This window comes from Zingiber officinale, chromosome 9A, assembly GCF_018446385.1.
Source record: "Zingiber officinale cultivar Zhangliang chromosome 9A, Zo_v1.1, whole genome shotgun sequence".
NCBI classification, from domain to species: Eukaryota; Viridiplantae; Streptophyta; class Magnoliopsida; order Zingiberales; family Zingiberaceae; genus Zingiber; species Zingiber officinale.
In genome coordinates, this window is record NC_056002.1 from 109,317,293 (window position 1) to 109,337,600 (window position 20,308).

At 39.9% G+C, this 20,308-nt stretch overlaps 2 protein-coding genes across 3 annotated transcripts; one reads left to right on the forward strand and one right to left on the reverse strand.

Annotated features, from left to right (window-relative positions):
- Positions 1-482: 482 nt before the first annotated feature.
- Positions 483-14,602, forward strand: LOC122018753 (tetraspanin-3-like). Its single transcript, XM_042576166.1, has 2 exons — positions 483-1,118; positions 14,042-14,602. Exons 1-2 carry the CDS (start codon positions 585-587, stop codon positions 14,387-14,389), a joined length of 882 nt encoding a protein of 293 aa, XP_042432100.1. The 5' UTR covers positions 483-584; the 3' UTR covers positions 14,390-14,602.
- Positions 14,603-14,859: 257 nt separating this feature from the next.
- Positions 14,860-19,891, reverse strand: LOC122021978 (phosphatidylinositol transfer protein 1-like). Of its 2 annotated transcripts, none has more exons than XM_042580173.1 (11): positions 19,614-19,891; positions 19,393-19,544; positions 19,161-19,191; positions 18,918-19,066; positions 17,899-17,987; positions 17,793-17,800; positions 17,646-17,717; positions 17,368-17,535; positions 17,061-17,156; positions 16,136-16,258; positions 14,860-15,216 (listed from the first exon to the last, which is right to left on the reverse strand). In XM_042580173.1, exons 2-11 carry the CDS (start codon positions 19,410-19,412, stop codon positions 15,115-15,117), a joined length of 858 nt encoding a protein of 285 aa, XP_042436107.1. In that variant the 5' UTR covers positions 19,413-19,544; positions 19,614-19,891; the 3' UTR covers positions 14,860-15,114. The 2 variants fall into 2 exon arrangements, with proteins under 2 accessions (XP_042436107.1, XP_042436106.1); XM_042580172.1 differs by having other exon boundaries at positions 19,610-19,886.
- Positions 19,892-20,308: the final 417 nt, after the last annotated feature.

Sequence of the window (20,308 nt, forward strand, 5' to 3'; positions counted from 1 at the left end):
TCTGCTTCAGCAACTCCAGTAACTAAAGCAAAGTTTCAGCAACATAGCCTGCAGAAAAAGTAGCTGAACGATTCAAACCATCTATGAACACAATGAATTGTGAACAAAGAAGCAAAACTAACTATGAACACAAATTCAACAATTCAACTGATTTTGATGACTGACATTCAGCATCCAAAATAAATACATTTATGATAAAAAAAAATACAATACATATTTATGCTATCCTTGTCCCTGACAAACATCAATGCCCGAAACAAGAAATACTAACAACAAACACACTGATGAGCATGGTTGAACCATTACTTAAGTGCCATTTGTCATTGACTTCAGTAAACACTTTTCTTCATCAGCTGAAAGTAATCAAATTCCACAGCCAACCACTTGGCACTTTCTAACTCACTTCCTCCCTGTTTCATGGTCACACTAATCTTCACATTACCTGGCGATTAACGCTATTAATAAATCACTACTCATCTACCGCTAGTCGTCGTCTATATGTACACTCCTTTTCTTGCAAGAAGTTGCAGAAAAGAAGCAACAGAAGAACACTTCACCGTTGAAGAAGAAGATTTGAGGAGGAGATGTTGCGCAGTAGCAACGCCCTGATCGGGGCCATCAACTTCGTGACGTTCCTGGTGTCGATCCCCATCCTCGGCGGCGGCATATGGCTGAGCGTCAGGGCCAACAACACCGACTGCCTCCGGTTCCTCCAGTGGCCCATCATCATCATCGGCGTCGCCATCATGGTCGTCTCCCTCGTCGGATTCGCCGGCGCCTGCTACCGCCTCGCCTGGCTCCTCCGCGTCTACCTCTTCGTCATGCTCTTCGTCATCCTCGGGCTCCTCTGCTTCATCGTCTTCGCCTACGCCGTCACCGACCGCGGCCACGGCCAGGTCGTCATGGATCGGGCCTACCTCGAGTACCAGCTCAGCGACTACTCCGGATGGCTCAAGGACCGCGTCTCCGACCCCGGCTACTGGGCCAGGATTAGGGTTTGTATCCGCGACAGCCGCGTATGCCCTAAGTTGGCCAGGTACGTCCGCAATTCCATAACGGGTTTGCCCCAACCAGAGCCGGCGGAGATGTTCTACCGCAGACAGCTTTCCCCAATCGAGGTCAGTCTTATTTGCCTTCTTTCATTGCTTTTTTTAGGAAAATTTTCTACTCCAAACAAGAATTAGGCATCTTTTTAATGAAAGATTAGGTTTCTAGGGATCCCTGAATTTTGGATTTATATAGATTTAGCTTTGTTATTTACTACAAAATCTGCTTTTTGATGTTAACTTTGCTGCAATTTCGCTTTTATCATAATTGATTACTTTCAATGGAGAAAGCATTTGGATTGCGAAGAGCACTGTGCAGAACGATGTATGAAATAAAAAAAAAAATCAAGATGAAAAATTCTTTTACAATTATTTTACCAGTCTGCTTTTTTATTTTTATTTATTTTTTTACAATTTGTTTTTGGTTTAAGCCTGCTACTCTATTTTAGTCCCATCTCCTTCACATCCATTCCACTTTGCCGTGCTCTATGAACCAAACAGTTTGAATAATTTAACTGCCGCTTTGAAACATAATCAACCGTAATTAAGCACAACCCAGTAAAAGAAAAACTTATCATTATTGCGAAATAAAAAATTCAAAATTTGAAAGTAATTAATCAACATGGATGCCAAACTATTTAAAATTTTAAGCAATCAGTTACCTAATAATAATTGACTACCTGCACAAAAGAAATTGAAAGGGAGAGATGGCTATTCGAAAATTTATAATCAATGGCATAAAGATGTGGTAATCATAAAATAAAGATGTAACATATTCGTTTGCTTATTATTATTATTATTATTATTATTATTATTATTATTATTTGCCCCTCCTTCAAACAGAAGGCAATTCCCAGGATGGGCATATGATGCTTTCTCTTCCTCCCATTAATTCCTTCCAAGCAAATAAGGTAGTTTAACTGTTTTTCCCTCCCTTTCTCTCCCCTTTTCCCTTACTTTCTTTTCCACTCAAGTAAACATATCGTTAGAGCTCTTTCACTAATTTCCTTATTCATTTTTTTATCGATGATAAAAGGAAAAAAAACAAAAAAAAAAAATCCCTCTTTGTGGTCCACTAGATTCGTCACCCATTGGCTATATGAAAAAAAAAAGGAAAACTAAAAGATATTATCAGGAAGAGTGAAGTTTGTGGTTCTCATTAGAGGTCCAGAGCACATGTTTATTTGTCTTTTTTGTTTGGTTTGCTATATTACAGTTTCAGATTCCAGTACAACAACTGTTTATGCATATGTATAGTGACTTGTAAATAAAGTTGAGGAATCATGTCAAAGTCTTAACAACATAAACATCTACAGAAGTAAATAGAGGGTTACATCTTAGATCTTTAATTAAATGTGGAGGTAGATAAGTCTTCAAGCACTAGAGCGGAAGTATATATGACAACAACCTCTCCGGAGAGGTCTTTTTCTATGCTTTTCTCTCTGTCCCAACAATAAAAAAGGACAACCAACATGGGCGCATGATTTAGAAATCCAATTGTCCTTTTCCTGATGTGGGACACCACGCAAGAGAAAATTATCGAATGGTTGGATGGTTTATATATATTGATCTTTTAAATATTAGAAAGAAATGTAGTGAACAACACATCATAGAAAAATTGTTTAGCTTAGGCAATTTGTTAGTTATCAACCTTCTTCACTTTTCCCCCTTCCTAATCAATTAAAACATTTTGGGTGCGGCTGGTTCTTTGTTTGGTTGTATTAATGAAATAGAATAACTATCAGAAAGGTTCATTCTATGTTTGACCTATTCGGTTGACATAATTCTTATTATCAATTTAACTCATTCATGTGATCTGTTCCTTGGTCTCAGTAGGTATTCCTACACTCTCTATGTAGACATGGTGCAACATGATTTTGAATATGAAAATGAGTTCCAGCAGGTGGACTCATCTACAATAGCAAGCGGGAGAAGAAAGATGTAAAGGAATCTTACCTACTTGAAGGCTTGCTTCATGTGGGAGGTAAATGGATATTTATATGGCGTGTAATGTGGGGTCCCCGAGGTTGGGGCCAAAGTCAAGGAAGTCGGCTGATGTGGCAGTCAAAGTTAAGGAGAGGTCAACATTCAGGGACAACATGGTCACATGTCTGGATTGGGTGTTCTTTCGGAACGGACCTCTTGTCCGATTGAATCCCGATCCCCTCAAGATTGATGAAATCCCGATCTATATAAGTGCCCTTTAGAGCCGAATCTGCTTGGCCACTCGGGGCGGGGCTAGCACGGTCGCACCCATCGGCCAAGTATTCTAGCCGATCAGGCTTATGGTTCAATCAGATGTGCTAGGCATACGATCCAACCAGATTCAGTAGCCGAGTGAAGAGGTCGAGTCCTCGAGAGGAACATCATTCCTTAGCCGATCTGACCCCGTCCGCAAATGAAGTTCGATCGGACAATAGGGGGGCTTGGTCAGCCTACCAACAAAGTAGATCAGGGGCTATCAACCCAACGACCTAATATTCATTTTTGGCGTCTTGTGTAATAGTTGTTAGAGAAACAAAGGAATATTCCCTGTGCATTCTTTACGAGGGAAGCTTCTATTCTGCAAATCACAGAAGTGGTAAGTCCATTTTTGAAAAGTGTTCAGAATGGACGGTCTTTTTTTGGCAATGCTTTGAGATTCATACATAAAGGAAAGATAACACTATAAAAGGGGGTCTCTACCTAAAGGTGCAGGTACGCGAGATTACGCATTCGGAGTCCATTGTTCTTTACTACTGATCCCTACATTTTTTTTTCGAGACCATTTGTCTGACTTGAGTGTTGTAGTGCCTATGCCGGGACCCCTCCCTGGTCCGGTTGCTAGCATTTTTTCCTCTACTTTTTGTTTTGGACACGTAGGATCACTTGACGTCATTTTCTTCCAGCTCACAGTCTTCTCACGATCAACATCAAAGCCCTTTACCCAGTGCATCATCGCCCCCAATTTTAGACAGGATCAAATTTGATGTCGTCTGTGGGAACTTTGTCTGTATCTGAGACATGAAGATGGAAGAGGTTGGACGATTCACTACAGTTACTTTGTCGTAAGAAGATTTGGAGTTGTTAATAACCGTTCGAGAGCAGAAATTGATGCAACAACAACAAGCAGCAGTCGGGTGTCCTTTGTGTTGATACAGTCTGACCTGACTGTTGTTTTGATGTTGACACTGATTTAAGTTTGTATCAGATATTAATTAAACTCAGACTGATTATTGATCAAGGTTGATCATATGAAGAAGAAAAGTCCAAGTACGGATACTTGGCACGCGAAGTCAGAGAGGGCTCGGTAGCTCGTTCTCCGGACTAGGTCAGGAAGGGCTCGGTAGCTCGTTCTCTGGACTAGACAAAGTCGGAGAGGGCTCGGAAGCTCGTTCTCTGGACCAGACAAAGTCGGAGAGGGCTCGGTAGCTCGTTCTCCGGACTAGGTCAGAGAGGGCTCGGTAGCTCGTTCTCTGGACCGGACGAAGTCGGAGAGGGCTCGGTAGCTCGTTCTCCGGACTAGGTCAGAGAGGGCTCGGTAGCTCGTTCTCTGGACCAGGGAGATGTTAGGGTTTAGGGATGGGAAGCTCTAAAACTAACTCAGGGAACTTGGATCGGTCTCCAGACCGATCCAGTGATACTCTGTGTGACTGGATCGGTCGGCAGACCGATCCAGTGATACTCTGTGTGACTAGATCGGTCGGCAGACCGATCCAGTGATACTTGAAGTCTTTGATCGGTCTATGGACCGATCAGAAACCACACAGAAAGTTTAGAGAGTTTCTGTGGGTATTCTGATCGGTCTGTGGACCGATCAGTAACCACACAGAAGGTTCTGTGGGTATTCTGATCGGTCTGTGGACCGATCAGTAACCACACAGAATCGTTCTGTGAGTTTTTCTGATCGGTCTTCAGACCGATCAGAAAGAGATCAGAAAGAAGAGCGAGAAGGGGGATCGGTCTGTGGACCAATCCACCCATCGTCTGATCGGTCCACAGACCGATCAGACTCCCTCCAGACCGATCAGGATGAGTCCTGATCAGTCCAGAGATCTGTGGATCGGTCTGTTGACCGATCCACAACATGTCGTTTTCTGTCTGCTGCTTCTCTGATTTTGCTGATTCACTTCTGATTCACTTCTGATTCACCTGATCGAATTATCTGCTGTGAGATCTTTAAGTTACAGGTTGCAGGTATCATGCCATTGGTTAATTTCAAATGAAGTTCCATCAGAAGAATAAGAACAAGTGCCCTTTATGCTGTATTTCACTGCAAGCGATGCATTTGAAGCATCAACGTTCACGGGCGGCGATCAGTGGCTTCAGCTTGACTATTGCTCATTGGTTCGAGCTCAGAGACACCAGTGAAGACCATGGATGGTATTGGTGTGAGTCCAGAGAACCAGATGAGTGACTGGCGACGCAGTGATCCGATACAGGTGACAGCGATTCTCTACGGTAAGCAAGCAGAATAAGAAGAAGGAAGAAGACAGGTTTACAAAGGTTCTGGAAAAACTCTCTCTGTCGTTCAAGCAAGAAGCTGTGCGTTTTGTTGAGATCTTGGCTGATTCCTTCTTGGTTTTTCTGCTTCGTGGCTGTAAGTTAAACTGTTCAATCCTTTAGCCACACTCTGTAAGTCTTGTGCTTTCACATATATATTTCTTGAGACTTTGTGGAGAGGTTACTCCACCGAGAAGGAGGATCTTTAGCCGGAATTTATCCGGGGTGCGATCTACCGAAGATCAAGGGGTCGTCCACCTTACGGACACGCCGAGGAGTAGGGGCAAGTTATCCCCGAACCTCGTAAATCCGTGTGTTAGTGTGCTTGTTTCCTTTTGTTTTAGTTTTCTAATTCCGCTGTGCTAACAAGTTTCTCTGTAGAAATTTTTGCTTAAGCTTTTAAGAGGCTATTCACCCCCCCCTCTAACCATCTAAGATCCTAACACTTTGTTGAATGACTCGGTTGCATCGATGGCATGCCCTCATATTGAGCAAGGGACTCAAGTGGAAAGGCCGACTAGGTTCCAATCGACTCCTCCTACCCCGATCGGCTTCATGCAAGCACCTGTGCAGCCGATCAACCTTCTGCCCGTGCCTTCTTCTCCAGTCGCGTATCACTAGGCATTGTTCGGCACTCCTTTCGAGGATATAGGCTGAGCGAAAAGGCCCCAAGGATCATCTTCTGGAAATGCATCCGCTTGGGACGTTAGGAAGGGGAAAGTTCTGATGGACAGTAGCTACCTCGAGCGAGTGAGTATGCCCTTCTCCTAGGAAATATTGGAGGATAAATTGTCAAGCCACTTTCGACCCTTATCGATCGGAGAGTACGGAGGAACGACTGACCTAGAGGACCATTTACTCAAATTTAAGAATATCACTATTCTCCATTAATACATGGATAGCGTCAAGTACCGAGTGTTCCTTACCACCCTCTCTAGATTGGTACAAAGATGGTTCAATCGACTACTAGCCGAGCCCATTTGTTGCTCCAAGAATTTCCATAAAGCATTCCTTCACTTCACGAGTAATCGTCACTACTACAAGACCACATTGAGTCTATTTTCCCTTAATCAAGGGCCCAAGGAGGTGTTGAGGGCATACATTAAAAGGTTCAACTAAGTGGCCATGGACGCCCCTTCAGCTACCCCAGAGATTCTAATGAGTACCTTCTCCCAAAAGCTCATCGATGAGGATTTCTTCCGGTCTCTAATCAAGAAGCCCCCTAGAGACTTCAACCATCTGCTTGGGAGAGCGACCAAGTACATCAATGTAGAGGAAGCATAGTCCACTCGGAAAAAGGAGGTTGTCGTGCCTACTCTCATCTCTTCCTTTGAGCACTGAGCCCCTCCCCCTCCACTGCTACACAAAGGACCTCGATCCCTCACATCCCCACAAGCAGAGGTCGAACGCAGTCCAACACATAGAAGTCGAGTGGACGCGATTCCCCAAGCCACGTCGATGGACTCCACCATTCTGCACTTACCGCCAATTGGGAACCGACAACACTGAAGACTGTTACCAATGTAACCAACAGATGCACCGAGTAGTCAACCAAGGTTTCGCCAGCGTTTGCCATCTCCCAACAATCAGTGTTAGCAACGATCGAGTGGACCGCTGGGAGAGTCCATGGGAATGTCGATTGGAACTAACAGCGGCCCCAGCAATGAAATAATTGAGCCTCGGCTCAAGTTACCTATCGAGTCATTGTGCCAACCAAACCGAGAAGAAGAAAATTGCTACAATGCCGCTTGAGGAGATATAGGTATGATAGCGGGCAGCCCAACTGACGGAGATTCTAATCGGGTCAAAAAGTCACATGCCCGTCGACTAGAGATTCATGGAATCGGGTGTAGCTGAGAGTAGTCACAGGGGTAGGGATCAGTTTCGGCCCCAAGAACTTGAAGGGGGTAGATGTGCCCCATGCTGATGCTTAATCATCAAGGTTGTTATAGCCAATTACAACATCCACTAGACTTTTGTTGACATAGGGAATTCTGTCAACATCATATTCGAAAAGGCGTTCGAGCAGCTACAGATAGAGAAGAGTGAGCTCCAACCCATGACAATGCCCCTTATACGGATTCACTAGCAACGAAGTGCAGTCGATCGAACAAATTCGATTGGCTATCTCTCTAGGGAGGAGCCCCTGATAAGGACCCGTCGATCAACCTTCATTGTGGTGGACGCGCCCTCAACTTACAACGTGATTTTGGGTCGACTGGTGTTGAATGAATTTCGAGTTGTTGTCTCCACTTTCTATCAAAAGATCAGGTTCTCGGTCGATGACTCGGTGGGAGAAGTGAAGGCGACCAGCTGGTAGCACGCAAGTGCTACGTAGATGTGATCAAGACTGAAGCTCGTGCGACTCAGAAGACTTAGTGAGTGAAAGTTATCGCCATCCATGAAGCGCCCCGACACTAGTTTATAAAGAGGAGGAGATGCAGATCCATCCCACCAGAGGCCACCACTTAAATAGGAGCTGATCTGGTCGCAGAACTCAAAGTAAAGGTAACGGCGTGTTTAACGTGCAAATGGTGCACTGGGCAAAGGGATCTGGTGTTGACCATGAGAAGAGAGCTAGAAGAAAATGATGTTAAGCACTCCTGTATGTCCAAAACAGAAAGAAGAGGAAAAAAAAGTCAGTAACTGGGCTAGGGAGGGGTCCCAGCGTAGGTATTCCGAAGCTCAAGTCAAACAAATTATCTCGGGAAAAAGAATGCAAGGAACAGTAGTGAAGAACAATGGACTCTAAATGCGTAATCTCGCGTACCTGCGCCTTTAGGTGGAGATCCCATTTTATAGTGTTACCTTTCTTCTGTGCACGAATCTCAAGGCATTGCCAAAAAAGGACTGACCATTCTAAACACTTTCCAAAAATAGACTCACCACTTATGTGATTTGCAAAATAGAAGCTTCCCTCGTAAAGAATGCACGGGGAAATATTAGGTCGTTGGGTTGATGGACCCTGATATGTTTTGTTGGCAGGCCAATCGAGCCCCCCCTATTGTCTAATCGGACTTCATTTGCGGACAGGGTCAGATCGGCTAAGGAATGATGTCCCTCTCGAGGACTTTATTGGTCCCAGCGTGGTCGGTAGGGGGGGAGGGGTGAATTGCCTTGAAATTCATATTCAAACTTTTTGGTTTACAACCGGGGAGGTTGTTAATCCAAGGCAATGAAAGCTCCACTCAACATATCTCCTTTTGACGAAGGCAAAGTAGCCTCTTATAATGTTGACAACGTAGAACTAAAAAGAAAGAATTACAAATGAAAGCACATAGTTGATAAAATTAGTGTTGTATTGAATTTCTAGGACTAGAACTCTATTTATAACTCACTAGTTGAAATAGCTGTTTTAATGACATGGCACTTCTGGGCACTTAGACTTGATCTGGGCGCCCTAGCGGTGCAAGTTTATTAACTTTGCAACGGCTTAGAGATAAAACATTATCCCTGCCCGGGCAATTGGACTGGTCCGGGTGCCTAGAGTGTTGATGACGTGGACCCAAGACCTATAGACGCTACAATGGCTCGAAGAGGTTCCTTGCGCTGACCCAAGGCAGTTCGGGCGCTCGGACTCATCCGAGCGCCTGGGCAGGGCGCTCGAACTCATCCGGGCGCCAGGGCAGTCTAAGCGTCTAGACTTGGTCCATGCGCCTAAACAAGTTAACTTTGCATTGACTTGTCTGGTTTCTACTCTGGTGGCTTGGGTGATTCTCCAACCATCCAGAGTTGAGCTCACCCGAACCTAACTCCGGCTTTCTCTTTGTGAGCAGTCTTCCGTTCAAACTTCTGGTCCCTCGAAAGCGTTGCACGTGTCCTTCTCTTCTACTGGTATACTCTTCCGCAGCTTCTCGTCCCTCCAATGCACCGAGCCCATCGACTTGCTTCTCGTGCCATTCTTCTTATTCGCTGTGTCTTTCGCTTGACTTCATGTGTTCCTAAGTCCCTACACACATAGACACAAGGCATAATAGAACCTAACTTGACTTAGTTGACTATATCAAAACTAACTCGGGGTACTTACAATCTCTCTCTTTTTGATGTACATTAACCTAAGTTAAGTTAGGGTTAACCAAAATATAAAATATTATTGCAATCAAGTACAAGTAAAATATTGCAATTAAACACCAGTAAAATATTACAATTATCTCCCCGTAAGCTCCTAAATTTCTTTTCCCTTTGATCACATAAAAAAATAGGGGTAAGTAGAAAAAATCAAAATTTTACCAAGAGTGATTGAAAGATCAAGGTAAAAAAAAATTACAAGAATTAGTTTTCAAATATTCGAATTTCTAAAATTTAAAAACAACATTTATCAAAAATAATAATAAAAATATTTTTGATTTTCGAAAAATTTTGAAATTTTTTATCAACGTTAACTAAAAATATTCGGATTAGGATAAAATTTTTCACAAAATAAGATAAATTTATTTTAACAGAAATAATTCTTTTTATATAGAAATATGTATTTTTCTATAAAAAATATTAAAATAGATTTTGATCTTAAAAAATTTTGTTAATTTTTCTGAGTATGTAAGATTGAATATATATATATATATATATATATAGAAATTAAAATTTTCAAAATTCAATTTTCAAGAATTTTTAATATTAAAAATTATTTTTTGGTAAAAAAATTTATAGGAAATTCATTGATAGTCTTAAAATTTCTAAAATTTTTATTCTAATAGAATATTTACTGTTTTATCATTATAAAAATTTTGAACTGAAAACTCTAACAAAAAGTTTGCACGAAAAAATATTTTTTAAGTAAAGAAATTCTAACCTAGCAAATCAATTAAATTAGAGAAAATTTAATCTATATAGGTTCCTACCACTGGATTAACAAGATATTTTTTAGGAATATGTTTTCGTGATATTTTTGCAATTTGACATTAGTGATATCTAAAATATCAGTTAAACTTTTGAAAATTTCTAAAAGTTTGAACATTTGAACCTGAATGATTATTTTTCAATTTTTTTAATTTAATCCTTCAACTTTTCATTTTCAACCGTCTATTTATCGAAATCTTCTCATAGACATGATTTTGCTAAGGTAATTCTTAATTCTAAATTCTCGTTTTTTTAATTATGCAATTTTGTTTCTAGTTTACATGAACTTCTAGAAAACATTTTGATAAATTTATAAAATTTATTAGGAGGTAGAGAACGTACCTCTTTTATCGAGTCGATCTCATTATTCAACGCTCCTCCTTCATTGCTGCTTTCTTTTGAAGTGTCTTCTCCTTCGTTGATGCTCATCTCTGAGGTACTATCGTCATATTTATGGTGATCTGCTATTAGTGTTAGTCAGGCATACGCTTCCAGCTCAAACTCGGATGACGACTCGTCCCACGTTGCTCTGAGGTTCTTGTGTTTGGTTTTATTTGACCCTTTATCGTTCTCTTTTGTCTTTTTCTTCATTTTTGAGCCATTGTCTTTTACGTGACCTTCATTGCAATTGTAGCATTTGATTTTCCTTTTGCCTCAAAGAAGTTTCGTTGCCTGTTTCTTAACAAAGTTATTAGATTTAAAATTTTTTGGAAACTTCCTTACAATAAAAGTTACTTCGTCTTCGTCGAGTGATGTGTTGGAATCTGGTTCGTCTTTCTGGTTAGCTTTCAGTGCTAGGTTTTGAGCTGTCTTTTCTTATTTATTTCTTAAACCTGCACATCTCGACTCGTGAAGTTCAAAAGTTGAAAATAGATTCTCTAAAGTACTTACCTCAAGGTCCTTGGAGATGTAGAAAGAATCTACTATGGATGTTCACTTGGGTGTTCTTGGGAAAGCATTTAGTGCATAGTTAGCGAGTCTCGGTTTGTTACAATTTCTCCGAGATTTATGAGTTCAGTAATCAACTCCTTGATTCTTGTGTGTACATAAGCTACCGATTCTTCCTTTTCCATTCGGAGGTTGCTTGATTTCAGAGTAGGTTTCGTCTTGCGAGTTTGGCCTCTGAGGTCCCTTCGTGAAACTCCAAGAACTTCTCCCATAATTCTTTTACTGATCCGTAGGCACCGATTCCTGTTGACTTTTTGAGGTGGTAGCACACGTAGTAGGTAGAATTCCGCTCTACTGTTGGCTACGAAGTTATTTTGCTCCTTCTTGGTCCAAAGATATTATTCTTTTTCTTCTCCTTGTTGATCTTTGGTACTACAAAGTCCTATTTGATTATTAAAAGAATTTCGAAATCGGTTTTAAAAAATACCTCCATCTGGCGTTTCCAAAGTGCGAACTCCCCCAAACTTTGGTGGGTAGATGGTCCGACCATCATCTCCTTGCTTTAGTAGGCGATTAGTCCTTCTACAGCGGTTCGGATTCTGATACCAATTGTTGATCCTGATGCGGCCGACAAGAGGGGGGTGAATTGCCCTGAAATTCAAATTTAAATTTTTTGGTTTGCAATCGGGGAGGTTGTTAATCCAAGGCAGTGAAAGCTCCACTCAACAGATCTCCTTTGACAAAGGCGGAGTAGCCTCTTACAACGTTGACAGTGCAAAACCGAAAAGACAGAATTACAAATGAAAGAACAGAGTTTGTAAAAATAGTGTTGTATTGAACTCTTAGGACCATGACTCTATATTTATAGCCCATTGGTTGAAATAGCCATTTTGATGACGTGGCACTTCTGGGCACCTAGACTCGATATAGGCGTCTCCAGCGGTGCAAGTTTATGAGCTTCACAACGACTTAGAGATAAAACTTTATCCCTGCCTAGGCGCTTGGACTGGTTCGGGCGTCTGGAGTGTTGCTGATGTGGACCCAAGACCTATCCATGTGGCAACGGCTCGAAGAGGCACCTTGTGCTGACCTAGGGCGGTCTGGGCACTTGGAGTCCGGACGCCCGAACTTGGTCTAGGCACTTGGACAAGTCAACTTCACGTTGACTTGTCTGGCTTCTGCTCCGGTTGCTTGGGTGATTCTTCTGCCATCCAGAGTTGAGCTCACCCGAACTCAACTCCGGCCTTCTCTCCTCGAGTAGTCTTCTGCTTCTACTTCTTGTCCCTCAAAAGTGCTGCGTGCGTCCTTTTCGTCCGCCAGTATACTCTTCCGTAGTTTCTCATCTCTCGGATGCACTGAACCCATCAACTTACTTCCCGTGTCATCCTTCTCGTTCGCTGCATTTTCCGCTAGACTTCTTGTGTTTCTAAGTCCTTGCACACTTAGACACAAGGCATCAAACACAGCAGGACCTAACTTGACTTTGTTGACCACATCAAAATTAACCTGGGGTATTTATAAAGTTGGCCTCTTCACTCGGCTACAGAATTCGGTCGGTCGTATCCTAGCACATCCGATAAGATCATAAGCCCGATCGGCTAGGATACTTGGACGATGGGTGTGACTGTGCTAGCCCTACCCCGAGTGATCAAGCGGACTCGGCTCTGAAGGGCGCTTTTATAGATCGGGATTTCATTGATCTTGAAGGGCTCAGGATCCGATCGGACTAGAAGTCCGATTGGATAGAACACCCAATCCAGACATATGATCGTGCTGGCCCCGAACGTTGATGTCTCTTTGACTTTGAACGCCACATCAACCGACTTCCTTAACTTTGGCACCAACCTTGGGGGCCCTACATTACACACCATATCAGATATCGACTTTGACGGTTGTGCAAGGAGTTGTCTTGCTCGTGTCACTATGAAAGGAAGAGGAAGGAGATTGTGCAATTGTTCAATTAGGCATGACTGCATTAGTGAAATGAGGGATTCACATCGAGTGAATGAGAGAATGAATCAGTCAATTAGGTTAAAAAATTGTGATACTTTAAACTTTTAGGCCTTTTCAGATGCCCTTTAGACTTTAAACATCATATATATGGGAAATTTTCAGAAAGTCTTCCCCATAAAACATTTAGGCCTTATCAAATTGCCCATACACTATGCAGATTATATAAATTGCATACATTATGTACTACAAACATTATATTCAATTTAAATTTTCTAATATAATATCATCCACATTATTTTCTACATATACTTTATTCATTAATAGTTGTATATTTGAGAACCGTTGTATGCCCATACTTGTATCCTAAAATTGAATCTTCTTTTGATATCCTTGTGTCCCCATTTTGCGAAATCACATGATGAATTCTTGAATCCATACACATATGGGATACTTGTATAGGTTTGTTCCCTTCTCAATTCGCTTTGTGCAGATACATTAGTCATTATTATTCCATTCCATCCTGCCAAACACCCCTTTATTGAATGGATAATAGAGAATCTAATCAAACATCTAGGAGATTGGTCCCCTGTTTTAAATCTTTAAATGGCATAACTAAGAGGGACTCTATTTTTCATGACTGCCAGAATAACTTGCATTTCTTTGTTCCTTATTTTATTTGTTGTGGACCAAAAGAAATAGGACCACTGGGTTAACTTATTTCACTTAAATTACAAATATCACTAGTGGTTGATTGTGTGCACAAGTGGTATGATATTTGTGTATAACTTCCCTGAAACCTTTTGTTTGCTCAATCATGTTGGTTCTTGATGTTGCAGTCGGGCTGCTGTAAGCCTCCAACTTCATGTGGCTTTACATATGTGAATGAGACCAATTGGGTTGGACAGCCTACGTCCTCAGCGAATGACTTTGACTGCAACCGGTGGAACAACCCCAATCAGCAGTGGCTGTGCTACCAGTGTGATTCGTGCAAGGCTGGGGTTCTTGCTAGCATCAGGCATAGCTGGAGGAAAGCCTCTGTAATCAACATTGTTGTGCTTGTAATCCTTGTGATCGTGTATGTCATTGCCTGTGCAGCATTCAGAAATGCAAAGAGGATAGACAATGATGAGCCCTTTGGAGAGAGCAGGGTTAGTAAATCAAGGCCAAGTAGGTTCCATCTTTAGGCAGAAAGATGGAGATTGAAGCTTTTCTTTATGATAGAAGCAAAGAAAGTTGATGCTTGCATCTTTGTTGGTTTTGGTGACTAAAGGAGAGAAGGGGAGAGAGAAAAGAAGAAGAAGAAAGCTTGCAATTTGAGTGTAACTAATGTTTCTGCTGTTTGTATAACTTATGGTTTATGTACTCTATGATTTAAGAAATGAGAGTGAGTCTGTCTACCTCGGCTGTGAATGTTGTCTTTGTTACTGGCTAGTCGATAGAGATACATGCTAATCTCTTAAACTTCAGTTATTTCCAATTGTGCTAGTTATGAGAAGTAGGACATTTGTTTAAAACAAAATCTGCTGTGAAGTGTCACATCAATATTTTTTTTTAATGTCATATCTTTTCAATTGCCATATTTCTCATATGTTCAATTAAATAGTTATATTTACTAAGCCAGAGCCATGCACATGGCGTTTTTAAACCACAGGAATTGGTGACTATTGCAGATATCAACTTGAAAGAATCATACATCAACTTGAAAGAATCATACAATATTGCTGTTTGTTTATGAATAATTTCAATAACCAAATTGTTAATATATATTTTCAAATGAGTCGGGCTAAAGCTTCTAAAACCAGCAGTTCCAAGCCCATGCATCAATTGCTGCAGCTAAATTCTTATCAACCAGAACCACCAAGCTTGCAATTTCAGCATCATGATTGAAACTGTCTTGAAATTATATTTTTCAGACTGGTACAATGCTTGAAACATCAACAATTTTCTGTGTTTCATGCTTGCTTTTCGTTTGGGCATCTTGCTTGCTTGTGCTAAAAGACTTTTGGAATGTCTGAACCAGGCAAGCAAATACAGATCAACTAGAGGCTGTCATGCATATGCATGATGAACACAAATAAAAAAAAAAGTAATATGGTCGAAGAAGTTATTCTCCAAAAACTGGAGAATAATTTCTGATTATCTTCTAAAGGTTTGATGGGAAACTTGAGTTTCTTTAGAAGCAAGAAATTCTTGTTGTCTTTTCAAAAAAGGTTGATGGGAAAATTGAACAACAATATAATAAATCTCTGATGATCTTCTAAAGGTTTGATCATCAATAAGTTGAAGAACTTTTCAACAGGAAAGTAGAAGATTTAGTTCTGCACAAAGAAGAGTAAAAACAGGACGACAAAAATAATTAAACATCTTTAGAATTTGTTGGATTTACAATCACATATGATGGGAGCGATAAAGTGGGGGAAAGAAACTAATTGAACATCTTTTATGGCATAATTTGATGGACAGAAAATAGTGACATGACATAAAGGTTGATAAACATTACAAGTTAATAAGCTTTTCTTGAAAGGAAATTTTATATTACGGCTTAATATCCACTAACAATCAAATTAGAATAAGCTCAAATCGTTGACTTAAGAAGAAAGTCTGCTTGTGCTTGAATGCCATGCTTACTATCTGATTTGCTGACCAAACAAGAATATAATAGGGAAAAGGTCAGGACAGGGATGATTAATGACCTGTGCTTGAATGCCATGTAAACTATCTGATTTGGTGAACATTAACTCCACGAAGTTAAGATGTTAAAGAAACATTTTCACAATGAGGGAAACATCGATGACTTTATTATATACAAAAATATATGAAGAAATTAAAACCACCAAAAAAGTCTACTTGTCAAATACGCTAGTCACTACTCCTTATAGGAAAACATTGCATATCCATACATAATTCCATGTAAATAATAAGCTACTAACCTTCTGGAGCAGCAAATTGTTTTGTTTCTCCATCTCCATGATTTGTCCCATAGTCATCCCAAACCACTCATCAATCCAAGCAAAACAAAGCTTGTGGAATTCTGAAAGTAGTGCCTTCTCACTCTGAGTAGAACCAGATTAACAAACATCTTAAATAATAGATAAGCCTCTCTCAGAAGAATTAAGATAAGGAAATAATATATCAACAATTAACTCAATCTTGTGGTCATGTAGCATACTGCATTCATCAACGAAATTAAGAATATTCAGAATATTCCCATCTCAACATTGAGATTAGATGATTTCATCAATTATATTTGTATCAGTATACCTTCTGCTGCATTTGGGACTTAAAATTTTGCTGGTGAACACAAATACTACTTTATATGTGCTTTCTCTAAGATGCATGTATTTAAGTCCACCTAGTATGTGGAGTGCCTTTACTCTCCAAACTAAAGATGATGATGCCAACAATTTTTCATTGAGAAATATATGGCTCCAGCCTTACCATGGATAAGTTAAAGGCTTTGGATCTCTTTCAATCTACAATTAATATCTTACAGATGCATCTTGCTTTTAACAGATATATGTGAAACCTCTTGTGACTAGTAATAATTTCCACAAGGTTCTCACTTCCTATGCATTACATTTGAAGTCAACTAATATTCTCAATTTTTACCAACATGGATAGGTAGGCTTGCAACACTGAATTTTCTAGAAGCAAAAAGGGGAGAGCATTTCCTATATGAAGTTTAGATCTACAATTAAATGTTAAATTCATAAAGATTACATGCATTTATGACTTAGTGTCCAACGAGTTTTTATAAAGTTAATATTACCAAGTTTGTAAGCAGAATCTTCTTTGAATATAATTTATATGATTGTATACAAATATTATACAGTAGTGAAAAAACATGGAGCATACCGCAATCATAGCTTCCTCCAAGTGACCACCTATGCCCCAAATAGGAGCATCCATGGTCACTAGTTTGTAGGATGTCATTACTGGATTGCATGTTTCCTACAGATAAAAAAAAATGTTCTGATCATATGGAATAACACAATAAAAAGATTGCTATATTCAAAATCCTTATATGAAAATATACCAATACATAATTCATTGGAGACTACGTTGAAGAAAAATTAGTACAATTAATGAGACAAATGAAATGCTTGAGTTCCTTTAAATACAATGATGAAACATTAAACATATCAAATAGTCGAAGGATTACCTGCCATCCTTTTGACAGTGGTCCACGCTGAGTCTTTTGTGATATGAACATGGAAAAATCTAATTTTGCAGTACCAATGATCTTACTCCAATAGTTACAGGAAACTGCAGCTATATCAATAATTTCCACTTTTCGTTGTGATAGCAATTCTTTGCTTAATCCATGAACCTGTTTATCATTTATCATTTACTTTAGGTAAACAATTAAGATAGTGCACCGCAAACTGTTCTTTAAAAACTTATGTAAATTCTACTGAGGATGTCAAGAGAATCTGATACATTCTCAGTGCAACCATTGTCGGCCTTGTTAACAGTCTCAATGGTCATGGAGCATTGTTTGATCCGTGAGCACTGTTGACAAGTAATTTGATTAAGTCAACACATATACATGTTTTGCTTATACATTAGCAACAATTAATCCTTTACCTTTACAACTACAGTGCGTTTGTTGGGAATCATGGAAGTAGAGAACAAAGTTAGTATATAATTGGGTAAATTAATCAGAAACATACAACATATGAATCACATGAACCTGATTTGCTTTTGGGGAAGGCACTCCATGATTCTTCTTGTAATGTCAAGGCAGCTGGTGCAAAAGTCCTTAGCCACGGGGGGATTTTGCTGCACGTTTATGTTCATTTGAGCTTGATACTTAGAAGAAGATGGATAGTAAACTCCACTTGGATGAAGCATTCAATTGCAAATTTTATACCCTAGATTTTTGTAGTGAATATTTATTTTGCATATAAATTGTAAGATCTTCACTATCTAGAGTTGAGAAAATACTATATTAATTTGGAAACCTCATGAAGTGTGCCAAAGTTCATCGACCAATACTATGATCCCTGTTCTTGCTGATGTCTACCATGACAATCTATGTAACTTGGTGCTTAATGCGGTCCACTTTTCCTAGCACACTGTGTTATGATTGCCAATAGTAAGTGCAGGCTTTTGTTAGCTTCTCAATCGGTCTTAGTTTAAACCTTTCTGTATATTTGTACAGAATGGAAACCAAATGTCAAGAAAACCTATGTTAATAAGCCTGCAGCTATCAACATTATGTCAGATATATCCATCAAAGTGGGTTATAACCATAACAAGAAATAAATATATAGTTTCCTTTTTACATGGGAAGAAGATAGTTGCATTTTATCCTGAATTTCTCATCATATTAAACCTACATGGAGTTTCTAATCGCACAATCATTATCTACATCAATTAGCATGAAGCTGTGTTTCTCCCAAAAATTTGGGGTCACCTACCCTCCTCCGTTGGACTCTATTTAAGATCTAAAGACTAGTAGAAATCAAATTAATTAAATCAGTATTATTAAGTTGACAAACTGTTTCCTTGGCCTCCCTCTAGACCTTCCACACAGATAGAATCAACTCGCTTAATTTTCTTTAAATATATGTTCATAGCATATCAACATATTTCTCATTTTACCATTTATTAGAGTTATAGCTAATTGATCTTGAATAATAGTATTTTGATTTTATTTATGCTTTCTTGGAGTAATCGAATCAAGAGTTATCCAAGGCCGACAATTACCTATCCAGATGATAAACCTTAGACGTATGTTGCCCCTTCCCTAGGTGTTCATCTTCAAATGGAATGCTCTGCAATATCTCCACCCCTTCTTTACTTGTAGTATTCTGCTGCTCCATCTTGAGGATGGTGTACAGACAAGCGATCTCATACTACATGAGATGGATTCCAAGTGTTCAATCGAAAACAAAACTAAAAATATGTTTTTTCTTTCTTTCGCAATTTAAGAACCAAATTTTCTCTTACCTCTTCCAATGACACGGGCAAAACAAATCGACTGAAGTATCGAAGGTCAAGGAGTACAAACTATCGAAAACCAAAGCCATTCTCTGCATCATAACTCCTTTTTTCACGATAGCAAATAAAAGAGACAGAAACCATCCACAAACACATGCATCATCCTTTTTCAAAGGAAGGAAAAAAAAAAAAAGAAGAGAGACAGAACAAGGCTACAGAAGAACCTAACAATGAAGGATACAACTCTCTTATCAGAACCATGGCTGATGAATCAATCCGATCCTTGGAGAAATAACTGGAGGAAGATGAAGCAAAGGCTCAACCTTTCCTCCAAACTCGAAACCTGCCGCTCCTTCTAGATCATAGCAGGCAGAATCAACATCACAGAATGGCCTGGAAAAAGGTAGAAGCTTTATTTTGTTTTTTATTTTTAGGCAAAAGTGACGCTGGGGAGGTACCTACGGTTCCCATGAAGTTGACCATTAGCTGTGGTGAAAGCAGAAATGCCATTTTGGATCCAAGTTGCTAATTTTGGGGCTGATATATGGTGACCTTTCATCGATCGGTGCCTCGCTTACGGAAGTGTGTGGATATACCATCACCAACATGCGACGAGTCGAGCAATATACCATGCGCACTTCCTAACGTGGTCCGCCCGTTGATTCGGCCTACATCAGCGAGAGCTGTAACAAAAGTAATACTATATTGGCGAGGCTCCTCTTGGCTCTTGCGCTTGCTCCTGGCCTTGCGTGCTTAGAGGAAGAGGACAAAATTGATATCGCAGAATTCAGAATTCTTGCCTCTGCATTTTATTTTCCCTGCTGCACTAGACGTATCGGCAAAGCAATATGAAAGATAATGGCACAAAACACCCAACATATTATTATATTCATTAAAAAATATATTATTTTTTTATATTTATGATGATTGAATATCTTTTGTGTAAAATACATATCGTACACGTGTTGAAATCGTGATCATCCATGTTGGGTGATGAATATTAACCAACGGGGTCATATTTTGCAAGATGTTGTCTTAGTATGACAAAACTCATCTAGATACTATCTCCGTCATTGTGAGCGATTTAGAAATGAAACCCCTTTAGTAAGTGCTGGGTTAGAAGATCAAGGGTCTTCTCGGGACGGTGTGATGGTTAA